This window comes from Alligator mississippiensis, chromosome 4 (genome assembly GCF_030867095.1).
Source record: "Alligator mississippiensis isolate rAllMis1 chromosome 4, rAllMis1, whole genome shotgun sequence".
NCBI lineage: Eukaryota > Metazoa > Chordata > Crocodylia > Alligatoridae > Alligator > Alligator mississippiensis.
The window spans coordinates 213,168,562-213,195,504 of record NC_081827.1 but is presented as its reverse complement, the minus strand read 5'-3'; the positions used below and the strand labels follow the sequence as shown (position 1 = coordinate 213,195,504).

The 26,943-nt window shown below is 43.3% G+C and overlaps 1 protein-coding gene and 1 long non-coding RNA gene across 2 annotated transcripts in view; one reads left to right on the top strand and one right to left on the bottom strand.

Moving 5' to 3' along the window:
- Positions 1-26,943, top strand: part of MYO3B (myosin IIIB) — a 367,182-nt gene that overhangs the window by 246,671 nt on the left and 93,568 nt on the right. Inside the window, exons 33-34 of the mRNA XM_059726270.1 lie at positions 11,906-11,969; positions 12,857-12,992. Coding sequence (XP_059582253.1) covers positions 11,906-11,969; positions 12,857-12,992 — 200 coding nt within the window. The remainder of the gene's footprint in view (positions 1-11,905; positions 11,970-12,856; positions 12,993-26,943) is intronic.
- LOC132250396 (uncharacterized) lies at positions 13,005-16,619 on the bottom strand. Its single transcript, XR_009462102.1, has 2 exons — positions 16,388-16,619; positions 13,005-13,628 (listed from the first exon to the last, which is right to left on the bottom strand). It is a non-coding gene; the product is annotated as an uncharacterized LOC132250396 (long non-coding RNA).

Below are 26,943 nucleotides of genomic sequence, written 5' to 3'. Positions count from 1 at the left end.
AGCCCAAAAGTTGGTCCCCGGCGTTGATTAACTCAGGCCAGGGCTTCTAGCCCTTGATCAGTGACGTTAAGAGATTTCCCGGTTGTTACATTGTCTTCTATTGAGTTCTTCTGTTGGTTGATCTGCAGCTTCCAGGTGATAACTGCTGCCTGCTACTATGTTACACATTCAATCACTGATTCACTCACTCTTTCAGAGGCCAGCCTGATACAGGGAAGAACAGTTTGATTCCTGCCCTTGTTAACATTGTTACAATGTATAATTTACTTATGAAACTAAACATATTCAGTTGAAAGTTGAAAGGTGAGGAGTATAAAATATAAGCTACAAATGCCATGGCACACAAATAGATAAAAATACCAAACTACAAGGGGAGATACAAAATGCACACATACAAATTTTAAAACACAATTCCTTATCTTGAAGTGAAAGAGAGAGGAAGGAAGAAAAGGTAGAAAAAGAGAAACATATCCAAAGAGGGGAGAGCAACTGCAGGCAAGAGGAAAAGGGGGCTTTCTGCTACACTTCAGTGCCGTGGCTTAGTGCACCCCCCCCCCCAACCGCAACACACCACCGGCCCACACGGCAAAAAAACTGCCCTGTCCTGAGTGGTGGCAAGTCGGGGGCCAATCTCAGTGGGGCACATGTCCCCACCTACCAGTCCCCCATGGCTGAATGGAGTGGTAGGAGCTATTATTTCCGCTATTGTCTGTATGCTGTCCCATTGACTATTTGTGGCAGTATGTGGTTGGGTTTGATATCTTCTTTCATATATCTTTGTCCCCATGGCCTATGGAATAACAGTCCTGGGGTCTTTCTGGAACTTCTGCTTCCCATACAGCAGAGCAGCAAGCACCATCAGTTTTTCTTAGAGAGCTCTATTAAGAGGTGGTGTGCTGGTGGGCTCTGAGGAAATCGGATCAGCCCCCTAGGAGCTCAAGCAGCACATGGCCTGCTGTAGCCCACCTGGCTGGCCTCGGGGATTACTGCCACCGCAGAGGGAAGGACCAGGCCTGGTGGCAACTCACCCCCACCCCCAGTTGCAGGGGAGGCAGGCAGACTCTGTCAAAAGCAGGATCAGGCCTCACTACTTCTACCTTCAGCAGGCTCCTGCAGCCCGCAGGATGCCTGTTGCCAACTGGGAATGGGCTGGCTTGCCCCATGGGCAGCATGGTGTGTCGGGCAGGGGCAGGAGGGGAGGCATCAAGCATCCTGTGGCCTACAGGAGCCTGCTGAAGATAGAAGTGGTGAGTTTCGCAATCCTGCTTTGGAAGAGCTACCCTCCTCCCCCTCATTACTGGGGGATGAGCTGCTGCCAGGCTGGGCAGCTCCTGAGCTGAAGGGGAGCTTGATCCTTTTTTCCATGGCAGTGGCACCTGCCAGGGCTCACCAGGTGGGCTGCCAGCAGCCTGTGTGCTACCCAAGCTCCCAGGGGCCCAATCCAGCTTCCCTGAAGCCCACCAGCACACTGCCTCTCCCATGAGCCAACCCAAGCTTCTAGCACCTTGTACACCATCCCCACTGCCTTCCCCCACCACCAGCTCATCCAGCCACCTTCCTGCCATGGTAACATGATACATGATACATGATACATTGGATCTACAAAAATCCTAACTTTTTTGTACAGAAATATGGGGTTGACTTATACACAGTGCCAACTTATACACCATAAAATATAGTAAGTATTAAGGGGGAAAAAACTCTCACCAGGAGGGCAGTGAAGCACTGAAACAGGCCACCCAGGGGGGTTGTGGAATCTCCATCTTAGAGGTTTTTAAGACCCAGCTAGACAAACCCTTGGCTGGGATGATAAAGTTGGTGATGGTCCTGCTTTGAACAGCGGGTTCAACTAAATTACCTCCTGAGGTCCCTTTCAACCCTAATATCCTATGAGTCTGTGTGTTTATTCCAGAATAGCATGGCCTCACCAATGCCAACAATCAGCTGATTGTCGCCATTGCCTGGAGATATCCCTGGGTCTTGAACCAGACCCAAGCTAACCAAGCATGTTCCCTACACTGAGCTGAGCATGGGGATTGTGTAGGGGACAGTTTAGGGGTCCAGGACAGAATTACCCCTTGCCTGATCCACAGGATTGGGTTGGGAGCAGCTCTACAGTGGCTTGATTGGGATCTGAGGAATTGTATTTCCCATCGCAAACACTGCACCTCTTGCCATACACATCTGGCATGGCAGGATGTGCAATTTTTGGGACAGGGCATAACATTACTTAGATCTCAATTACATAATCATTTTAATATCTACCAGAGACCTTAGTAATTAGTTTGGAATTAATTATTTGAATGAATGAAAAATGAATATTAAATAGTCCAGTAAATTGTTAAAGGGTTCTGTCCAGATACAACTGCATATATGCACCTGGACCATATGATATCACAAATATTCAGGAGCAACATGGGTTTATGTGGAAGGGAAAGGTTTAATTTAGGGAACAAGGGCAAAAAAATAAATAGGCAGTGAAAGTGGAAATGAACTTACTACAACTTACCCCTGTAACTCTGTCAGTATGCTGCTTCTCACTATGTTTACTGCTGCTGAAGGCAGCTCCCTATAGCAGCTGCATAGGAACCTCTTGTGACCTCTGTGGTGATCTGCTCATCAATTTGCTGCTGCTGTTGAAAATCAGTTGCTACCATGTGCCTATTACATTTCTCTTTTCTAAATCTAATAATACTTAGTTGCAAGGTGAGCAGACTTTTTGACCTCTTTACTTCTTTAGCTTTTATCCAGAGAATAACTACTCCAGGGGCACAGGTTTTGTTTCCTTTTTTTTTTTAAACAAACAAAAAAATGTTCCTTTTTCTGATGCGGTTAGACAAGGATGGGTTCCTTTCCTCTCCCTGCATCAAGCTATTTTTGGAATTACTTGCTGTTTTCCACATAGATGGGTTTTCTTGGATTAGAAAGCAGCTTGCACAGCTGCACAGCATCTGAGACTCATGAAGCTTTCATGGACCAGCAGCTATTGAGGCTAATTTGGGCTGGATAATTTGGGTTAGACCTTTTTTTAGGTATATAACTTCCATTGAAATTAATGGGAGTTAGGTGGTTAAATGCCTATTTTAAAACTACTAATGAAAATACATTGACCAGTTGGCTTGTACTCAGGAGCATACTTCATATACACAATAAGGTGTATAATAAAATCCAATGCATTCTCTTCCAGCAGCTGCATTTGCTTAAAATGCCATCACTGCTTGTGATACCGTTTTAACCCTGATAAATACAGAAGATTATGTGCTAGATCCTGTACATTTTTTAGCAATACCCCCAATTCCCATTGACCTCCCCCAGGAGTTGCGGGTGCACAGCAGCATGGAGGACTGGGTATTATAAACTGCTTCTCATAAATCAAGTCTCACTTGTATGTGTGGCTGTTACTGGACTGGGGTTTTTTTAAGCATATGGCTGTTCAGTCATATAGGAAACTTGTAGGAAGCAGGAAGGGTGATGAATAATAGTGCAGATGTTTAACACAGTAGCTTGTAATATGTCCCTAGAGGAGGCAGCTTCAATGTGGAGTCACATACCTTCGAAATCAAGTGTAAAATAATAAACTTATCTTTAGTAGGTTTTTTAAGTTAGTATTTTTTTGAAAATGAAAAAAGAGCTGCAAGGTATTCTATGGGTCAAGAAGGCAAAATCATATTTGGGATACAATTCTGGTTTGTATTATACAAAGGAATGCAACTCTATACATTGACATGGATCATAACCCGAAAACTATTTTCTAAAGCAAATTAAAAGTTCAGCATAACCAAATGGAGAGTCCATAGTCTAATTTTCGAGAATGGGATCTCAAAAAATGTCTATCAAGTGAATTTAGGTAATAAGTTTGCTTGCGCTAATCAGTCTGTAGAGCGAATATGGGATGTTAACTAGCATGAAGTAGCACAAGCCATACGAGATTGTTATTTCTGAAAGTATTCTACATTTACCTCCTTTATTTGAAAATAAGCACTAATTGTACCCAAGTGCAAAGAAACTTGGAATGCAGGGTATGGTTTTCCATTCAGCTCTGTAGAACTGAAAAGAAGTTTCTGAACCTGTCTGATTGCAAAGCATTGTAGGGCTGATTTGGTATCAGTGGAAGTTACACTTGCTGACCCTTGGCCTGAATTTCACAGTGACCAAACCTGTATATGCCAGGTTTGCCAGGCCTCTTTCTGATATTACTAGCCTATCCTGAGAATTCTTACCTGGAGAATTGCAGATAGAATCTAGCTTTTTCTCAGGGGCTGACTTCCACAAAGGGGCCAAATCACATTCAGAAATACCTAGTTCAAACCAAAGAATGAAAAAGTTATCTTGAGGATACTTCAAGGAAAGTGAAAAAACCTGAGAGCTCTCTTCAAAATCCTACATCTCAGAATGTATCACTCTGAAGTCAAAAGTACCACAGCTTACAATGAGTCTTTTTGTGTTTGTCATGCCATAGAATGATCTATTCTGGAATATCTTCAGCTGATCAGGAAGTTCTAGAATTGACAAGTGTCACAGAGCACTAAGGTACCCTGCCCCCAAAGAGGGGAAAACTGCTGGGGAGGAAGCCCTAGCAGGAAATAAGCCCAGCTGTGGGTTGCTGGGGCAACCAGGGAAGGTCAGCTGACCAGAAGGGGCAGGGCCTGGCCCTTATAAACCCTAGGGGCTGGGGCTAAAGGGAGTTCCCTGCCAGCAGCCAGAGGGGCAGGAGCTCTTGGAGTTAAGAGGCAGGAACTGCAGGGACTCCTCAAGCAGAGTAAGGGAAGCAACGCTGGAGGCTTAAGCAATGATGTTAAGTTATAGCCAGGTGGCTTATGTTAAGTTATAGCCTAGGGGCTTGTTTTGCATTGTTGTTGTTGTCATGTTGTTACACCGGTGGTTTGCGTGAAGCTATTAGGGCTTGGAGGAGGCCTCATAAAGGGGCCCACAGGGGCGTGGGGGCCCCAGTGCCAGTGAGGGTGCAGTGTATTCAAGGGGATCCCACAGCAAAGTGAGGACCCCAGTACCAGTGTGGGCACAGCATAGGGGGTACATAGACCCCAGCCCCAGAGAGGGGGTGTGATTGAGAAGCCCCAGGGTGGGTGTGGTGAGCCCCAGAGAAGGGGTATTAGAGAGAAGCTCCCGTGTGGGTGTGGTGAGCCCTGGAAAGGGGGCAGCACTGTTGAGGAGCCCCAGAGAGGGGGCAGTTGACAAAGCAGGCCCTGAGAGAGGGCAGAAAGCCTGGTGAGGGAGCAAAAGCCCCAGAGGAGGGGGGTAGTTACAGAGAAGCCCCAATACAGGTGTGGTGAGCCCTGGAGAGGGGGCAGCACTACTGGGGAAGGCCCTGAGAGAGCAAAAGAGGGGGCCAGTGTGTAGATTGAGACATAACATCTATTCCATCAGCGAGGTGTGGACTGCGGTGTAGGGGGAAGAAACTGAGCCGCAGATAGCGCCCCCTAGTGGCGGGGCAGAATAAGGGCAGCCTCCCACTAATTAATACTAATTAATTAATTAACAACAAGGCATGGCAGGCGCGTAGGTGGGCGGTTGCCCCAGAGACAAGTGGGTGGGCCACATTAAGGGCGGCCCAGAAGTGACCACCTGTCACAACAAGTCAGGGGCAAATTTCTGTAGGTGAGGTGGCTGGTTATATTATTTCTATCTTGACTGTCCCTTGGGGGCTCAATGAGGCAGTAATGCACTGAAATCCAGGTTTACATTAAATTACAGTTTAGCTTTACAATTCAAGTTTTAAAGGCTAAGTATAGACATTCAAAAAGCCTGAGCCTGAATTGATTCAATCTTTGCAGGTTAGTCTAACCTAAATAGATTGAACTGATTTGCAAGTGAATAGACATTGACTTTTGATTCTGGATATGCCTTCAGTGGCTCTGGTCAAAAGCCGGGGAGTGCTACAGCAAGTCCTCCCTTCCCTTCCACAGTGGGTGGGCAGGGCAGGGCAGGGAAGCTGAGCTGAGGGAGGGGGCATGGCCAGGCCCTGGCAAGCCTGAAGCCTTAATATGACTGGGGAGGGATTTAAATCCCTACCCTGGCCTGCAGGGACCCCAGCTGGGATGTGCCTGGAGGGAGAAGAGAGAAACATCCCTTGCCAGGTTTTTTTTGTTTTTGTTTTTGTTTTCTTTTCTTTTGGCGGGGGAGGGGCATGGCCAGACCCCAGACCCCCAGCCAGATGCTGGCTTGGCATGGCCCCCTAAAGTGAAGGGGGCAGGAAGGAGGCTTATTCCACCCTCCCTCCCTACTCCCCCCAGAACCCCAGCTGGGGTCTGCCTGGCTGGGGTGCAGCAGTCCCTGTCAGGGCCCACCCCTCACTCTCACTGCTCCAGCACCAGGGGCAGGGGCATGGCCAGATGCTGGCCAGCATGATGAAGGGGACAGGGAGGGGGTTCATTTCCCCCCTGCTAGCCCCAGCCAGTTCTTTAACAACTGCTTGTCAAACCATTGCCTGCACAACAAAGGTAACTAGCTCCTTGTTAAAATGTGAATCCAAGGTCCATCAAGATTGCAGTATGGGGCTAGCAACTTTGTTTGTTTCTCAATTATTGACCCACCTACCTAGCAGAGTGTGTTTTCCTTTCCAGAGACTTATTGGAGGAAGGAACACACTCACAGGGGGCAGGTCTGTGCAGCCAACTCTGCTCGGGGAGGGAACCCCAGCAGGGCAGATCCCAGTATGAGGGCAGTCTGGGGTCAAAGCAGGGGGCTCCATTGCCCTGCCTCCCCACCACTGCCTTGCTGGGTTGACAGGTGCAGGCGGGACACAGAGCTGGGGAGCAGGGGCTTTACTGCCTCAACTCTTTAACAGCCTGGGGGTGGGGCCAGCTCAGCTCAGCCAGAGTAGAGGAGCACTAGTGGAAGCTAGCCCACCTGGCCTGCAATGGGGATTAGCAGGGGGGCTGCAAAGCATCTTGGGATGTTGGGGGACTGTAACTTAACTTGTTTCAGGAGGGGATCTGGAACAGAAATTCAAAAGACTGGTCTAACCTAAACTGGTTAAATCTGATACTACATCCATCTAGGTCTATCTTAAACCAGGTTCTGCCACTTTGAAACCAGTTTATGTGCACTGAACCTCTGTTCTGTTACAGGTTTAGACTGGTTTCTGATCACTTATACCAGTTTACATATAATTTTTGTCCCCAGCCTTTGTATGTATAATAAAGTATCTGTTGGGTCAAAGATTGATCCTCAGTCTTCATATCCTATGTGAATGCCTTAATCATTATGCTATAGAGTTTCTCCTATTCCCCTTCCCCGCATCTTCCCTGCCAGTGATACTGAATTATTTACACAGTGGAATAGCTATAACTGGAGAGGGTGAAAGAACTTTGTCCCAGAATAGCCAGCAGCCAGGACAGTCTCCTGAGGGGTAGGAAAGCTAGGTTCCAGATCCTTGTCCTTTTGAAAAAGGAAAATAATATACAGGATGTCTGTACTAGTCCTACAGTGCTCTTCAGAGGGCCATTGGTAAGCAAGGACACCTCTGAATGTGGTGTCCTTGCTGAACTCCACTCTGCATACACCAAGCCCAGAAGTCAGGCAGTGAAGTTGCTCTGAGGAAAATCCCTGCTGCCACCCCCTACCTGCTTGAGAATAGCAGCAGGGGCACTGACAGGGCAATCTGACTGCCTCATTATGAAGCATGGTGTATATGGAGCAAGAGCTGGAGGGTGAGATGTGCTTTTCCACAGCATTCTCAAGGGCATTGCTGAATGCCCACAGTTATCTAATACATGGTACTTAAATCAAGTTAACATTTAGCTGCATTGAATGTAGCTTTATTAATAACTTCAGGAAAAGGTAGTAATAATGAATAAATGGGAACACATCTAATGGGATACTATGAAGGAACTGAAAGATTGCAAACTAGTCCATCCCTGTTGCAAAGCTTTTAAAGATCCCTACTTAATAAATACCTGAACACATGTGGAAAAGGCTTGACTTGTAAAGGGCGTAGAAAAAATCTTTAGGTATCTAAGAGCACAGCCCAACACATTGACTTGTTCCCAGAGTATATAATACTGCAGTCTATTTTGAGGGGTTTTGGTTTGGAGGAGGAGTGTGTGAAGGGAGTGGGGGCAGTGGGTTATAGCTTTTTTTTTTTTTTTTTTGCCTCAGGAAAGGTTGTGGGGAGGGAGGGCAGGAATTAGATATTTTTATTTACAATGTTCTTAATAACCAATGGTTTAAAACTGTAGATAACATTTGGGGTTCAACTTAGATACTATTTTAAATGATTCAGATTTATTGTCATGTTGATATAGTTTAGTATAAATCATTAAGATTGGGCATATTTTTGCCCTGACTTTGATTCTTGTGATTGTTGTTTCCAAAAAAGACCTCATGTCCATGAGCACTTAAAGTCTGTGTAAGCTACCTGCTGGAAACTTCTAGTTTGCTTTAGAATACATGTCCTGGGACTTACAAAGGCTGGGGTTTGAATGAGCTCCATATGTTTGGGTTCCTACCCAGCAACTACCAGAACTACATCTCTCTGGAAGGGCTCCATGGTAGAGGTGTGCAAAGCTTTGGGTAACGATTTGATTCAGAGGAGATTTGGCCCAATTTGGTGGCCGAATCTTCAAATCCAAATTAAATCAGGGAACCTATAAAAAAGTCTGAATTGAATCAGAAAAGATTCGGAGAGCTTCTGCAATTTGGACAGTCCCTGCTCACTGCAGGAGGGAGCTAGAGCTGGACTCCATACTGGTAAGTAAGGGGCAGGGGAGAGGGGCTAGAGGAGGGGACCATGAAGGACCCCTGCCAGGCCCCATCCCCTGCCCATTCTCCCAGCCACCACCCCACCATGGCTGCCCTGCTTGCCCCAGCTCCCAATTGTTTAAAAAAAAAGCCCCCACTCACTCAGTGCTGCCAGGCAGGAGGGGAGATCCCCACTGCCCCATGCTTCATGGGGGGCTCTGCCACAAGCCCCCCAGCCTGCTCCCAACTCTCTAAGCCCCCCCTCCCCCACATGACTGCCCTGCCTGCCCTAGCTCTGGCCCTTTAAGAAAAAAAAACAAAACAAAAAACACGAACTCAACAGCTCCTACAGCAGCTTCAGGGCTTCAGAGGGCTCATGCAGAGCCCCTCACACAGCATGGGGCAGCGGAGGTCACCCCCACCAGGCAGGAACCAGTGAGTCTGTGTTGGTTTTTTTTTGTTTTGTTTTTTTGTTGTTTTTTTTTTTGCTTAAAGGGCCTGGAGCTGGAGCAGGAGGGGCAGCCATGGAGGAGGCTGGGAGAGTTGGAGGGGCGGGGGGGTCAGTGCCTTCATGCAGAGCCTCCCACACAGTGTAGGGCAGTGGTGAGTGGCAGGGATTGCCCCCAACCTGGCAGCACCTGGTGAGCAGAGGCTTTTTTTTTTCTTCAAAGTGCCGGGAGCTGGGACAGGCAGGGCAGCCATTGCCAGGGCTGGGAGAGCAGGCGGGGGGTGGGCCTGTGTAATTTGACCAATTCATTTCGGGACAGTGATTTGAATAACCGAATCAAATCAATGTCCCCCGAATCGGCCAAATCAGAAGTCGATATTAGCCGTTTCTCACAGGCCTACTGCACGGCCCTCTTCCCTTTTCAAAATAAAAACTCTCTCCCCCAGTGCATTATGTCCTATTTGTATATATCTTATGTGTAAAGAAGGACACTACAGCCCTCAAGAACTTGAGAGAAAATCAGTGGACAGAATTTGAATCCAAATACAGTTGCAGTTTGCACATCAGAAAACAGTGAGGGCTATATGATAAAATAAAGAAAAACACTCACTGTGTTTGCTGCTCCACTTTATTGATGCACTCCTTAGCAACCCTGAAGGTTCTGTATTTTGGAATTTGTCATGCAGAAATGCAGAACTATCTGTAATGTGTTTTTTGAATAAAAGCCAGCAATCATGAAGTATGTACTTATATCAGCAACAGCACATTTTGTTGGAGGATGGGGTATCCTGTGCCAAATACAATCTGCTTCATGACCATTCTAGCCAGCAGTACAGAATCTCAGAGATTTTGCCAGGGAATCTGGGGCTTAAGTATCTCAGAAATTCCAGGGGATTATTTGTGTTGACTAAAGGTACTTTCAAGGCAAATTATTGTATATTACCTACTAAACATCTGGAATGAAAATCTGCTCTCACTGAAGTCAATGGCAAAAAAAAAAAAATAATAACATGCTGAATAATGGATTTAATAGGAAGCAGAAATTAATTGAAATTGCAGAATTTGGATCCAGTTCCAGGTTTCAAACATCCCTAAACTGAGGGGTGTTTGAATTTGATTTTTGGTTCAGCCAGTTATAATGATACAGACCATTATGCTGCAAATGATCAAGAAGGAGGTTTCATTTTTAACTACTCCTAATTGTTTGAGGGTGTTCTGTGATCTGGGGTTTGGTTCAGGTCCAATTCTACGATAAGGAAGGGAAAAAGCGAATCATTTCAAGAGATACTAATGTGCTTGAGGGGAAATGGCAAGTTATACAAATAAATTTACTATACAAATTACATCTAGAAAACCCTGTGAGACATTAAAGTTAGTATGCATGCATAACATAAATCTAATGTGAAATAATGTCGTACTCCCATATTAGTAAAAATGAGATTGCATTTTTAAAGTTTATCCTTGCTGTTCCTTTAAACAAAATCTAAATTATTACTTTGGGCAGAATATGCTACCATCTTTCCAAATAATAGGTTCTAAAGAATAAAGTATAAAAACCCCTCAGAACCAATACAACATCCAAAAAGCACACTCATTTCTGGTCATAGAAACTGTAACAGTCCAAAGAATTTAGGCAATGTACTTATTTTTTGTTTTGTTCCTGCATGTGAGGATGTTTTATTGCCACTGTGTATGTTGGCATTTTTCTTGTGACTGGCCTTATATGCCTACTGGGTCAAACTGGATCTCTAGACCCAGAGTGACATTGACAAATACACCTACTTGACAAAGAAGTTTGCATCCTATTGAAAGTCAGAATCTTCAAGATTAGGCCTAAAATGTGTAGTCAGCATGTGAGAGAGATACTTCTTATGTAGTACAGCAACATAGTCATGCATACGTATCAATTTTTTTTTTACATAGGATAATAGTTTCATAATATTTTATGGCCTCCATCAGTTTGAACTATTTTGATTAGAAGTGTTTTTGAAAGATAGTACTAGCAACTGCTGTATTTCAAAGAGCCCACTTTTTTCCCACCCATTATGAATCTCATGTTCAGAAAGGCTGTCATTTGACTAGAGGGTCTTGATCCAGTGGATCAGGCATATTTTAACAATCAGAAAAGACCTACATTTTAATCCTGATCCTGTGACCTTAAGTAATTCTGCGTAAGTAACTCAACTCAGTGAGACCAGGACTAGGCCTTACATAAAGTATGTAAAAAGTGATATACCAAGATGGAACAAGAACCCAAGGACTCCTCCTCACTTGCTTCCCTCTGCTTAATCTACAAGACCACGTGGTTTTGGGAGTACCCTAGTTTCTCCTCTCTGATTTTCAGAGTTCCTGAATTTGAACTGCCATCTGAAAGTAGTGTTTGGCAGGATCCTGAGAGTAGAATAATGCTAAGTAAAATCATGTGAAATTTATCTTACTAAAAACATTTCAATTTCAGAAAAAGTTTCACAAACCCAATATAGTTTTGCTTGCACGCTCACACGCGCGCTCTCTCTCTCTCTCTCTCTCATGAGAAATATGCTACATATATCTCATCTAATTATTAAAATATTTAATGATGGGGATTTTGTCATAAAAGGAAATGTAACTGATGTGTGTTTTCTCAAAATGGATCATATGTGCATGCTGAGATGATTAGAAAAAAACATGAGCAAAACTTGTGTGTTCCAATACATCTTTGGTGGCAAAGGGGCAATAATTAATGTTTAAATTCTGTATTTTTTGCTGTTATTTTAGGCAGCAAACTGATAATGCAGCTTCTCCTGCAGAGCGTGATTGTCTTGACAAACAAACACAAAAGGTACTATTACGTTTAGTTTCTAAGATACCATGGCTTCATAACTTCAGATTCCTGAGTCCACAGTTCTGCAGTGTGTTCATGGCTGCTTGGCGTAGCCATCTGAACATGAAACCGTTAGTGATGTTTTGAAGTCTTTGAGACAAAAGCCTGCTTGCTAAGAACTTTAGTTCTGTAGAAAGACAAGGAGGTACAGTGAATAAGAGAATCAAAAGGCTGGAAATTTGCTGCTGAGAATAAATGCTAGCTGCTCCCTGAGGTGATTTGTCTGTGCACTTCACTTTCTACAGATGTTAGAGCCTCTTTTTTAGTAAGGACCTGAGGTTCTTTGGTAGCACTTTGATATCCTGCTCGAATTCAATATGTGAAATGGAGGAGTCGCTCTGTGACTTGGAGCGCCAGCAGAGTCTTTGAAGTCTGATCCAATTTTTGCTGCTTACCATTTGATGTTGAAAGGATGAAATGAAGAAAATGTACAGTTTTTGCCAGTAACTCTGCTGAGCATATGTAAGATTAAAAAAACAAAATCCCTTGGATGATGTACTTAGAAATGTTAAGCAGATTAATACCTTCCTATAGCTTTTTTCTAAGGATACAAATTAACTATGAGAGGAAATCAGCATACAGTGCATGCTGTGATTAAGTGCATGGGGACAGGGGCAAATAAGTTAAAGGGAAAAATAAACAAATGTTTATGACACAAGATACTAAGTCACTGTTGCTGAAAGCAACAAGAATCTTGTGTAACTTTAATCTAGCATGAGAGATTTCCAATGAGTAGTACAAAATATACATTTGCTTTCTGTGAGATCATGGTTAAAAGTTGTCCTCACTGAATGGAGTAGATACACTATTTTATGTTTCTGAAACAATATTCTTTATTTAAAAAGGATTCAGATAAGAGTCCCACATCTCAGTTTCAACTAAAGCATTTGCTCCAACCAAAAGATTCACAGTCAGTAAGCCAATCCCACTCAGTTGCAGATCATCGATTCATAAGTCCCCTGGGATCCCATAAAAAACAAGGTAAGAAATGTATTCAAGTAATGAAAATCTTTTAATATTAATATGATACATATTGTCTGCATGCAAGTTTTGTTTACATATTGATGAGCTCTTTTAACAGATCCCTGGAAGACAGGAAATGTAAATACAATTAGTCAACATGTGTTATTGCAAATATTAAAATCCCATCAGTACAATAGAGTATGGAGGCAGGAGTATACTGTGTTTTTTAAAAAAGGCATTCTGCTAAAAGCATGATCAATGATCTTGAGGCATCTGTTTAATGAAACAAATTTGACATCACACTGCTTTATATCTTCTGGCTGCAAGCATGACAAAGTGGAAGTCAGTTATGAAACCTTATATGTTTGGCAGAGTGGAGACAACTGGTGCGTTTGCATTTAGAGAAGTCCATTCTTCAACCCAGTGAAGTCTGCAATGAATAACAACCCAATGTGGTTATTACGTGGTTTTATAATGTATTCTCTTTCTTGCTCCACAGAATTTGTTTTCTGTTTTAATCAGGTTCTCCTCTCTCATCCTCCTCAGAAACAGTATCAGAAATTATTTATCAGAGGGATTCTGCCCATTGTTGGCTTTCTGGTGCATCTGCAGATCCCTGAATGCTGGGTTGTGTGTAGCTCCATAAATTAATACCTACAGTTCAAGATAGAAAAGTTTGATAATATATACCATTTCATTTAACCCCAACATTAAATTATGTGCAAATGTCCAAGTCATGCCTGAAAATGAGGCTTTATGGGTTGAAATGTTGTATGTATGTATGTTTAAATATTGACACATTTAATTGCAGCAGCACATTATTATGTACACTTTCCCTAGAGGGCCAGTGCAAACATGTTCCTGCACACGTATGCTCCCCATGCACATGCTTATACAGAGTTTTATTAAATTTTTCACATACCTATGCACTTGCTCAGTTTTATCTGTAGGATCAGGACTTAGAATGAAAAACACTAAGCCTGTTAATGGTTTTGTAATATTTTTAGATGGACAATGTTTCCACTGCACAGACCAAATCTTACTAAACACAACAGGTTAGAAAATTAATCATACTCTCATTATGAGTTTCAGTCCATATAGGATTTCAATTCGTGAAATGGGACTGAGAGGGTGTGCACATTATGGTGGAACTCTTTTAAATTAAAACCTGTTAAACAATAAACCTGTCAAATGAAAATATTTTCATTGCAACAACCCTTTTCAAGGAAAGCACTTGGGGCCCAGTTCTGTCACCCTTCCTCACACTGACTAGTCTGTTACCCTGCAAGTAGTCCCCTTGAAATCAATGACTTTATGTATGAAGTAAAGTTTTCCTCAAAGGGAGTAAAGGTGGCAGAATAAGACTCTTCACAAGTATGCTTTTCAGGATCTATTTCCCAACAATTCAGACAATGCTTTTTAAAAAATAACTATGACAGGAGAACACCAATTAAACACCTGACTTTGCAGAAGAGATAAGTGCAACATTCATTTGATCTATTAAAGAAATAAATGTGAAAAGAACAAGTATGCAGCCACAAAGAAATAAGAATTTCTTAGTAGAGCCTTTACGGTATCCAATATAGTCAATGGTATAAATCACTCTTTAAATGAATAACTGCTAAAGAAATAAACCTGTTGAAGAATAATAGCATCTTCCATTGCTTTTAAAAGCATAGCACTTCTGCAGTCAGAAAGTCAAATATTTTCACACCCCAGTGAATCTGCATTCACTCTTAGCATCTGATCTTTAGGTTGAAATAAATAGTGCCGTGGTGCTTTTGAAAACCAAGATGAAATAGCAAATATAGAACATTATCTCTGGAGCAAGTTCAGTGTAAACATATTTATTTCATAGTGTTTGACTGTAATATATAAATTATTATCTACCATAAGCAATATACTAGGTCATTCAAAGAATATGCTTAATATTATTTTCCTGCTGAAACATTACTCTACAGCTTTTATAAATTGATTTTAAATCCTTTTTAAATTATACTGCTAATAGGACTAGCCCACCAGTCTAGCAGCAATGCTGCTAATTTAGAATACTATGGTAGAGAAAGGAACTTGGTAATGCTCTATAGTGACTCCTTATACATTTCTGAAGCAGGGCAGAAGCTGACGTAGGAGTACCTGTACTTGGCTACTCACTTAGAGGTCATTGTTCTGACTTTAGATCCTAAGTGGGAGAAGCTTATAAATCAGTAGCATGACCAATGGTGGACACCCACTTAGAAGGGGTGCAAAAATAGCAGCTGTTGTTCCAGCCACCCCAGCCCCTGCTGCCAATTAGGGCACAGGCCCTGACTGATGCACAACTGTTATAAACAGAGTTCAAAAGTAGAAATAAGGATGATAAAACATGGTCACAGAATGATACAAGCTTGCAATTTTCTTCTGGAAGTTTGCCAGTGTGTTTTATAATGCACAGTAGTCAATTATATTCTATAACCTGGGTACCTGATAGCTCAGGCTGTTCCCTCTTACCACAGGAGTAGAAAGGAAAAAATGAAGCTAAAAGATTCCCCAAATGAAAGACCCTCATTGACTTCCCTGGGATTTGGAACAGTCCCATAAAAACATGTATTTCAAGCTATGGTCAAACAGCATGCAGTGAAAGGTGCATTCACACACATGCTAAAATGGCTCAAAGGTTTGGGGGGAAATGTTAAAAAACAGAAAGGGGGAGTAAGGAGCCCAATTCTACTGACTCTGAGTAGGAGCTGAGCACCCCGCTCTTCTTAGTGCCATTGAAACTCTCCCTGTAAAGCTCTGCTGTCTTACAGTACCCAGGGATTCCCCCTTGGCATCACAGAGTGGCACAGAAGGGCTGTCACAGGGCCAAGAATCCTCCCTAGTGTCTTCTATGTGAATATTTCTCCCTGATAAATATCCCTTATCAGAGCTGGGAGGAGAGTCCAGTTAACATGTTAGCCATAAATTAACCATTTAATCACAGTAATATCCCATTGAAGAATACAAAATAGTAACCAATGATACCATGCACACACAATTCTTATAGTCAAAGCAGTGACATTTCCTTGAAGACAGTCTGAGAAAGATCAGTATTTGAAAAGGCAATGGAAATGAGTGCCTACAGGAAGAATGACCTGATATTTAGCCAGGCTTGGACCAAGCATAAATGTTACTAAGGTTTTCTAGATGAAAAGGAAATATGTTTGTAAAAGGAAAAATAATATCTATATATTGACTAATAGATGCCGTAATTCCAAGTGCTAATGGAGACATTGGTACCTGAGCATCAGAAATCAAAAAGAATACAAGGGAAGGGTCTCTGTTCACAACAGGGAGCAAAGGAATGCATCTTTGGACAACATCTATCTTTTTATGCTATGTTCTTCCCCTTATTATCTTGATATAGAGGGTTTCTTAGAAATGTAGAAACTTACCATGTCCTAAGATGTTCTGAGTGAAGCAGCCTGCAGCATTTGTAGTTCATCTCAGAAGTACTTTACTCATGCTTCCTCAAGTATTTGTAGAAGACAGAATTATCAACAGTGATCATTGGGTTTAGGTTCTTTGACAGTGGAGGTTCCTTGGATGTCCTGGCAAGTTAAAGTGACATAAGGTACTCAGTAGAAGTGAAAGTTAGGCTAATATGCATCTAGTGGCATACTCAACATCAGTAGACCCTTTTGAATATTTAGTTTGCATCAGTCTTTTATTTAAAGGGTTTTTCCACCCTTTCTTCATACAATTTGACCACAGAATATGATATAATCCAGGCCTGCTCAACTGACAGGCCATGAGGGTTTAATTTGAAATCCCAGATGCCACTCCCCACCCCTACCATCACTCCAGCTGCAGCAGCAGCCAGGGTCTCTAGGCTCCCTTTACCTCTTCTAGCTTCCGTTTCCTGGCCCTGCCACGGAGGGCAGTGCAGTGTGGCACAGGACAGGCCTTAGGGCTGGGGGAGCCTGCGGTTGGGGAGGCTGAAGTGTTTGCATGCACACTGCAGTGAGGGGACATCCATGTGGCATGAGGTCCAGAGGCCCCATGGTTTACAGTGGTGCAGCCTACACAGCATGCAGCTTCCAGTGGTATAGCCAATGAGGTGTGCAGCTCCAAGCCCCTTAGAAGCTGGACAGCCCTGATCTAACTGATGAATACTTGAACTGGTCGTAGAAACATGTTTGAGATTGTGGTATTCTGTTGCATCCAAAAAGAGCAAATATTTTCTCCTCAAGAGAGGTAATGAAATGCAGTAGGTAACTGCTTATGTACTAGATCACCAGTGAGGAGAAAGCTTCAGCCTTCCTCCTCCAACAGTACCAGAAATAGACTGCTAAGGGTTATTCTGTGTTAGCCTCATTCTCAAATACTGCATGATCCCCATGTGAATGGGACATGCAGCCTGTATTTTAAAATCTCTTGATTTTCTAAACTCTTCTTTATTTAATTGTTTCATGTATCACTGGTGTAAGATTCACTAATGTAACTGTAGCTAAGACTCTGGTTTCTGTGTATTGCTCTTTAAGTTAGAGGCTTAAATTAGAGGGCTGTGAGACCATTAAGGCTGAGGTCTTACAGTGAGACTGACAATATGTTTTCTTTCTCACATCCTACATTGGTTTCTATAACATCAAGTGAGTCATTTAGATTAAGAATTAATGTTTTTCTCTTTGCAGACAGAAAACATAACAGAACCTGATGGAATTGCCATAGCTAAGCTATCTGCTGGGGGCTGAATTTGCTGTGTTTGATTCCTGATACAAGATCTGGAAAGCAGATGGAATTATCCTTAGATTACCTGACCCTGCAGACTTGCACTTCAGCAAATTCCAGTTGAAAACATGGAAGCTTTGCTGAGCAGAGTCTGAAGGATGAGGCCATGAAGAGTATTATTACCCTTGTCTTGCCATTTGCAGATTATTGGATTGCCTTCATTGGCATAGGCAAAAAAATTCTGTAAGGGTTCCAGGCAAAGGATATAGTGAAGAAAGAAATTGTTTTATGAAAACAAGGGCCATTGTTTTCATTGACTTCTATTTAATCTGGCATTCAAGTGATATTTTGAAGAGTTAGAAGATGACTACACAGTCCGGTGGGTGGCGAATTGGCTGGAGGGTCGCACCCAGAGAGTCGTGGTGGATGGGTCGGTTTCGACCTGGAAGGGTGTGGGCAGTGGGGTCCCGCAGGGCTTGGACTGATACTCTTCAATGTCTTCATCAGTGACTTGGACGAGGGAGTGAAATGTACTCTGTCCAAGTTTGCGGATGACACAAAGCTATGGGGAGAAGTGGACACGCCGGAGGGCAGGGAACAGCTGCAAGCAGACCTGGACAGGTTGGACAAGTGGGCAGAAAACAACAGGATGCAGTTCAACAAGGAGAAATGCAAAGTGCTGCACCTAGGGAGGAAAAATGTCCAGCACACCTACAGCCTAGGGAATGACCTGCTGGGTGGCATGGAAGTGGAAAGGGATCTTGGAGTCCTAGTGGACTCCAAGATGAACATGAGTCGGCAGTGTGGCGAAGCCATCAGAAAAGCCAATGGCACTTTATCATGCATCAGCAGCTGCATGACGAATAGATCCAAGGAGGTGATACTTCCCCTCTATCGGGTGCTGGTCAGACCGCAGTTGGAGTACTGCGTGCAGTTCTGGGCGTCGCACTTCAAGAGGGATGCGGAGAACCTGAAGAGGGTCCAGAGAAGGGCCACTCATATGGTTAAGGGCCTGCAGACCAAGCCCTACGAGGAGAGACTAGAGAAACTGGACCTTTTCAGCCTCAGCAAGAGAAGGTTGAGAGGTGACCTGGTGTCTGCCTTTAAGTTCATCACGGGGGCACAGAAGGGAATTGATGAGTTTTTATTCACCAAGGCGCCCCCGGGGGTTACAAGAAATAATGGCCACAAGCTAGCAGAGAGCAGATTTAGACTGGACATTAGGAAGAACTTCTTCACAGTTCGAGTGGCCAAGGTCTGGAACGGGCTCCCAAGGGAGGTGGTGCTCTCCCCTACCCTGGGGGTCTTCAAGAGGAGGTTGGATATGCATCTAGCTGGGGTCATCTAGACCCAGCACTCTTTCCTGCCTATGCAGGGGGTCGGACTCGATGATCTATTGAGGTCCCTTCCGACCCTAACATCTATGAATCTATAAACTGTCTCAACATACTTCATAATAATGGGATTAGATGTATACAATGAAAGAATTGGATGGGTTAGAAGAACAATAAAAATAATGGGAAAATAAGCATGTCAGTCTTGGTCAAAATAACCCAAATCAAGTCTTCTAGGCTAGGGACAGACATTACACATAAACTGGTTTAAGTGATCAGAAACTGGCCATGCCCCACCCCCACCTCCTCAGCTCAGTCTCCCTGTGGAAGGGAGGGCTGCTGTAACCTGCAAAGATTACATCAATTCAGTCTCAGGCTTTTTGAATGTCTGTCCCTAGCCCTAGAGTTTTTCCAACCTCTGAGGTTTTTGTGCCCCTGAGCTTGTTTATACTGGGAAATGATACAATGCTAGCTAACATGCTCATAAGCATAATTTAACGTTCTGTCTGTAAAAAGATGGTCATGTTTTACATTACCCATATACCTGCCTTTTTTGGAATTTATGCCTATTCCACATGCAATGCAAGATACACAAGCATCCACACGGCAACAGAGCATATGCTGTGCTCTGGCTGACCAGATGCACACTACCACACGTATACACCCGAGCATAAGTCCTGAAATTGGAGCCCAGCATGCTCAGGGAGAGGAAGTGGACAACTTTCTTATATTTTTACCAGGAACCTAATCCTTAGGATACTCTCCCAGAAAACAGAAGAACCAGGCATGATACTAGGAAGCGCTGTTATAGGACAAGCCAGGTTTCAGGTGAGAAGTAATATGGAAGTCTAGACCGCTTGTAATCAAAAATGCTGGGGCACCTCTTTCAACAGTCTGGGGGAGTAATCCTAGAGTTAAGGTCATATACCAGTTCAGTCTATATAAAACTCAACTTCCTAGTTAGTTTCATTTTGATACTGTTTATCAAACCTTCCCATTTAGAATACAAATGTCTAGTGTGGCTTAGAGTCTGTCTTGACTAGCAGATGTATTTAATTGATGGATGTTGTGATGCAAACATTGTAAAGTTAAAACTAATTTGGGTGGAAGGCATTATCTAGGAATTTAAGTATTTTAAAGATCTGGTGCAAACAATTTTGCACTAGTGTAAATAAGGCACAACTTTGCTGCAGTCAAGGTAATCATGCTGGTTAACACAACTGGATCCACTGATTCTACAAAGCCAACACTCAGTAATTCCATTGGGATTTTCTTTGCATGTCAGAGCTAGAGCTGTAACACTGAAGAAAGAAAATAGCATCATGGTCATAAGACAATCTGGACATCATGAACATGATAGGGGAAGGGTTTAAGTAGTATTACATAACCAGATACAATTGGATTTTAAGAAAATACAGGTACCATAAGGAGTGGCTTGTATGGTCTCCACTGTGTTCTTCTACTGTATTTTAGTAATTGCAGTATTCCAATAATAATGATCAGTAACTCTCAGAGTTGTAAGTTTTGCTTAATATGCATAGTTCAGATGTTTAAACAATTTCCCTTTGTTTGCCGAATTAAGTCATAGTTGTGTATCATATTTTGCATTTCCCTTAGACCTTAATTAAGACTAGATTACTTCCCTCCCAATCCCAAATCCATTGCTGAAAATTACCCCAACCACTCATTCCTGCTTGTCAGGACCAGCATTAAGTAGAATAGACCATTTAGAGTAGCCCTAAATAGGTGACTGTCCTGGGAGAGTCTATGAGTTGGGAAGGAGAACTTCAATCCATTCGGGGCTGCTCACAAACTGTCTTCACTATTGCAGCTGTAGGGTAAGATCCAATGGATGGCCTAAAAGGTTTAATACGTGGGTGTATCCTGGCACAGGTTAGACTGATAGTCTGAGTCTTGCAAAAATCTTTAGTTTTATGAGATTCCCAATACCAGCTGAACCAGAAGCAGTAGGACATACTCACACGTTAGGGTGATGGGCACAGTACAAACACTTATATATCTCAGCATTTTAACTTCCAGCCTTGAAGGAGACCAAGGAGTGCTAATGAATGCGACCTTGATAATATCAGTAAAGCTAATTGAGCTTTTTTTCCAACCGCATCCAGGCAGAAGCATAGCAACCCAGGCTTGCTTGAATAGCAGCAGTGGCAAGGACCATAATAGGGGCTGAGCCTGCTGCAGCAGTTGCATCAGCTGAGCAGTAGCAGTGGCAGCTACTGTTTTTGTGCCCCTCTGAGGCTAGAGACAGACATTACACATAAACCAGTTTAAGTGGTCAGAAACTGGTTTAAACTTGTAACAGAACAGATGTTCAGTGCATATAAACCAGTTTGAAAATGGCTGAAACCGGTTTGAGATAAACCTGGTTAAATGTAGTATCCTGTATCAGACTTAACTGATTTAGGTCAAACCAGTTTATGCAATGTCTGTCCCAGACCCCTTCCTGGTTTAAGTTAAATCAGAGTCCCCCAGCATACTCTCTGGGCTGGGCAGGGCTCTCTGCTCTACAGCAGGGATGGCCCCTTTCCTCTATTCCCTGGCTAGAGCTCCAGCAGACTTGCAGGTACAGCAGGATCTGCTGGCTTCCCCATGTCCTCCTCCCCTCACAACTCACTGCTTAAGCAGGGATCCCCCCCTCCTCTCTGCCACACTATAGACCATAGCCAGTATGTGGTATGCTAGCTAATGCTGTGTAAGGCTCCAGCAAAGACTGCAGACACAGCAGGGTCTGCCTGGCTTCCCCATGCTCTACTCCTCTCCCATCTCCCACAGCATGGACCCCAGCCATGTGGTATGCTAGCTAATGCCAAGAGGTGTCTCTGTGTGTGTCTCTCCAATTTCACTGAGGCAGGCAGGCAGACAGAACAGTGACTGCTTAGGGCTGTTTGGAGCTAATCAACGGGTCAGCCGGTAAGCTGTTTAAGAAGTTTGAAGTAATGGAGAGAGGCCACTGTTTTGCTAATTGGGTAATAAAGACTTATCACTATCAGCCCTCAGCTGGCTTGCTTGCCTGTCAGTTTGCTATAGACAGTATGACAAAGCAGGGAAGGAGATTGAAAAGCTCTCTATCAACAGATGCATGCAATCCTTCCTCCCCCTCCATCTAGCCTCACAGTGCTAGCCCAAGGCTGGGGGCTGGCAACACTCCTGCCCCTGGAGCAGCCAGCAGGGGAAAAGCCTGGGACCATGTAGTCAGACCTCCCTAATGAGAAACTCCTGCCAGGGCCTGGCCATGCCCCCCTCAGCTCAGCTCCCTACAGAAGGGAAGGGAGGGCTGCTCTAGCACCCTCCAGCTTCTAGCCTGAGCCACTGAAGGCATGTGCCTGAATTTCCTCAGTTCAAAGAGATTGTCTATCTGGTTTCCAACCAGTTTAGCCTAGCCAGGCTAGGCTAACCTGCAAATATTGAATCAATTCAGGCCCAGGCTTTTGAATGTCTGTCCCTAGCCAAAGTGAGCACCCACCACTTGTTATGCAACTGCATCTGGGAGTACGTCTGGGGGATTTTTCTAATTAATAAAGTTGCCATTCACACTTTTTAAAACCTTTTTGCTACTTGGCCTACACTCTACTGGCACAATTCACAAGCTGCATTTTGCCAATCAGTGTACCAAGCAAATCTGAAAAAATCAAATTCTTCTAGGGCTTCTCTTTTGCATCTCAGGTTCTTAATTGTTTGGTTTTTTTCCCCTTGGAATAGACAGAGACACAAACAGTGACAAATGATAAATACAAGCTTTGATTTGTTAGACACATGTTAGCTCTATGTTTAGCCCTAGGCAGTGAATTTCATTACAAGCTGGTTTACTTGTGGATAGGTTATTGTTATTGCTTTGGGTGCAGTATGCTTTTACCTGCAGTCAGTGATGATTAGGCTCAAAGGTGAGAGAACAAAATGTGATGGAACTGAACTGCATGTATGGGGCTGTGTTAGAAGAAAAAAGTTTTCCTTAAACAGCTGTCTTACTGCTGGTATTATAACATGTTAGATGAGGATTAGTATTGGTTGCATTATGATAAAGCTGAATAACTAAATCTATCACTAAAATATAAAAACACTATAGGAAACAAGAATGAAATTAAATTAATTTTAATTACAAAAAATGTTATTGTTCTACATACAGATATTTCAGTAAAGGCTTCCTTTTTTCCAGTAAAATACAATGACTTAGCTACCTATTTCTGACCCTGGCTACCAGTTTACTTGCTTTTTCAGTCTCTTTCATTTCTATCCCTGACACACAGCTTTGCCTAAGTACTTCTATTTGTCATTTCTTTGTTGATGGTTAAGCTTTTTATCATGCTGTACCTCACTGTTCTATTATTATTGCTCAAAGTTTTCCTAAGTATTCCCTGTGAATCTCCAACAGCTTTTCTTATGCTACTTAACCACTGTTGCCAGTGCTCCAAAACATCAGCATGCATCTCAGATGATTGTTCCACTCATTCAAACATCATAACTCCCAATTAATTTCTTTCCCCCTTTCTTATCATTTTTTTAAAGTTCAATATTGCTGTAGGAATTAGGAAAATTGCGTTGTGCCTCTCTCAGTGCTTTCTTTGTCACCTGAGCTCTGAGCTTTTCTTATTCACATTCCTTGATGATTAGTGATGGTAGCTATTATTTTTTAGTATTTTTCCCATTCCGTAATGTATCTATTTCAATTTATAGTCCATTAAGTCCATGAAATACAGCATCTTCATAGTTATGCTTCCATATAAATGAATTTGCATGAATTTCTTTTGTTTTTTTTATACCCACTACCAGGAAGGATATGCATGGCTTCTTGATATTCAGCAAAAACATCATCATCCCGTATAAGTAACTGAGTAGATTTTGTCTGACTATGTATAATGTTTAAGAGCTTTAATTATGTTTGCAGAGAGCCTATATTAAAACAAAAAAATGAACTTACTGAAAAATTTCATACTATTGTATTCATATGGCAAAGAAGGAAACAATAGGCAGCTTTCCCATGTTTTTTTCCCTCCATCAGAAAATTTAGATAGTGTCTTGAATTCAAGTGATTAGCCAGTGAAAGGAAGGCCATCAATACCTAACAGAAAATACTAGCAATTGGAATATCAGCCTAAGAAATTGATTGTTAAATTTGTAATGGAAAAAACATTGAACTTGGAACTCTAAAAGGGTCAAAATCTATTCCATATTATCTGGATAGATATCATATATAATTAAAATGTGTTTTTATATTTAGAGAGAGACAGCACAGCAAATCCCAGGGTGTTGTTACTTGCAAATGCTTTAGTGCCCTGCAAACCAAAATCCTTTATCAGCTGAGTGAAGGTCCCTTCCATCCTCTAACATCTATGAATCTATGATTTTTGCAAAACAGTGGATGCATCTACACATGCATCCCCAACACAATAAACACCAGCACAGTTCGCCCCCAAGTCAGCTGTTCCCTGGTGCAGCATTTACACATGCGCCTCAGCACAACAATCTGAGCTGGGCAGAGCAGTCCTGTGCTAGCAGCAGCCTTAGGGGTGGAGAGTCAGCCCCAGGTTCTGGTGTTGGGTGGTATGGGGGCTGGTTAGGGTATGAGAGTGCCCGAAAAGTGAAGCTGTGTGGCTAGGTAGCAGGCTGGGGTCTGCCCTTGATGCCTGGGCTGACCAGGCACAATTTATGCTCAGGTCAGCATTTACACGTGTATTTACGTGCAGTTATTTTTGCTGCTGTAAGATAGTATTGTCCCTAAGCTTATGGAAGGAAAAATTAGTTTGCTGTGGTCTAGACTGTGACACTTTACACTGCAGCAAATTAGTCTACTGAACAATTAAGTGCATGTATAGATGCATCCAGTTGGTATAATCTCAAAATAAAACTCATGTAGCAGCCCATAGGGCTGTGCGAAGCTTCAGTCATGGATTCAATTTGACGGAGATTCAGCCCGATTCAGTGGCCAAATCTCCAAATCCAAATCGAATCAGGAGACCCTTTAATCTCTCTGAAACGAATCGGAACTCTCCAAATCAATTTAGAGAGATCTGGAAAGATTTGACAATTCAGACATAGACACAGCTTTAAATGTTTTTTCTACATACCTCACAGTACCAGGTGGCTCGTGAATGCTGTGATGCTGGGCATATGGAGCGTCCCACAGGAGTGTGTGTGTGTGGGGGGGGGTCCCCAGCGTGCTCGGCAGCAGACCGAGAAGTGGACCAGAAGCACTTCTAGTCCACTTCCAGGTCTTCTGGGGAGCAAGCAGGACAGCCCCCCAAATCCCCCAGGCTCGGTGACTGGTGCCTCCTTGGTCTGGGGGGCTACCTGGGGTCCCCCCACAGCTGATTCCTGAGCTGGGGAGACATGGGGGGGCCCCCAGCATGCTCCCTGGTGGACCTGGAAGTGGACCGGAAGTACTTCTGGTCCACTTCCAGGTTTACCGCCAAGCATGTGGCTCCTGCCTCCCCCTCCCCCCCACACTCCTGTCAGATGCTCCATCTGCCCCAGCATCGCAGTGTCCATGAGCTGTGCCTGGTACCTTGAGGTATGTAGAAAAAACATTTAAAGCTGCGTCTATGTCCAAATCAGCATCAACTCTTCAGATTCGGCCAAATCAAATCGGGGACAGTGATTCAAATCAATTAATTGAATCTCTGTCCCTGATTTGGGCCAAATCCAAATCTGAATCGAATAGGACCCATTTTGCACACCCCTCGCAGCCCATCCTAGTACAGACCCCTCTAATGTAAGGTAGCATCCTGCCTCAGTTCTCCCATGTGATCTTTAGTCTATATCCACTATAGGTAAGACTTGAGCCTCCAGCCAACTCACTAGAGAGGGGTTCAGTTCCCCTTCTGAGGTAACAGAGACCTTTTGCTAATGTCCAGTGAAAATGCAAACCAAATATATGTTTGGTTGAGCCAGGCTCAGCTTTTATCCCCTGGCAGGGTCCCAGCTGTAACAAACTATCCCAGCTCATGTTCCAGCTCTTAAATCAAAAGGGAACCTAGGCATGGTCCAGCCCAGCCTAAGATATTCAGATAGGCAAGCAGAAGTCCCTACCTTTCCACTTTCATTCCCTTCCATCTTTCAACTTTTGGACTTTCCTTTTTAAGCCTACTTTCCAGGCCTAGCTTGGTTGTAGTAAGGCAGAGTTAAGTAATCTATGTCTGATCTTTAACCACTTTCATAGGCACACTTTCATAGTATACTTCTTGGGCAGTCAATAGTCAGGGCCCTCTGCCATGAGTTCCTGGATTCATGAAGAAGGTAGGATAGGGTTGCACCATAGAGACTAACTGCTTCAGAGGCATGAACTTTCATAGCAACTTACTTTGTCCCTAAGGTACTATCATGCCCTAACTTCTACCTGACTTCAGGCTAACATGACTAACCACCTCTCTGTGCATGAATGCATGCAGTAAGGACTTCATTTTCTAATCCATTCCAAGTAAGTTACAAAACTCCATAGATCCTGATGATGATGAAAAATCATCCTATATTGGAGTTCATACAAGTGACAATTTATTGTGTCCCACTGTGACCCTGGCAAACAGAGCAATTTTGAACAATAATAAAGTAAGACTGTCATTCTGGATTCTGAGCAAGTACCTAGAAAAAATCTCTTCTATCTAAGATTAAAGCTTTTTTCAAAGTTTTGAACTTTGGAAAGTCATGCGATTAGAATTAAAGTCAGCACAGAGAGCAGAGAGGAAATACAACTCAATACACTCAGGTCTTTCATATCATAGAAGTAGGGTCGGAAGGGACCTTGTAGATCTTCAAGTCCAACCCCTTGCCTGGGCAGGAGGAAAACTGGGCTCAAATGGCCCCAGCCAGGTAGGCATCGAGCCGCTTCTTAAAGACCCCCCAGGGTAGGAGCCAGCACCACTTCCCTTGGAAGTTGGTTCCAGATCCTAGCTGCCCTAACTGTGAAGTAGTTCCTACAGATCTAAACCTACTCT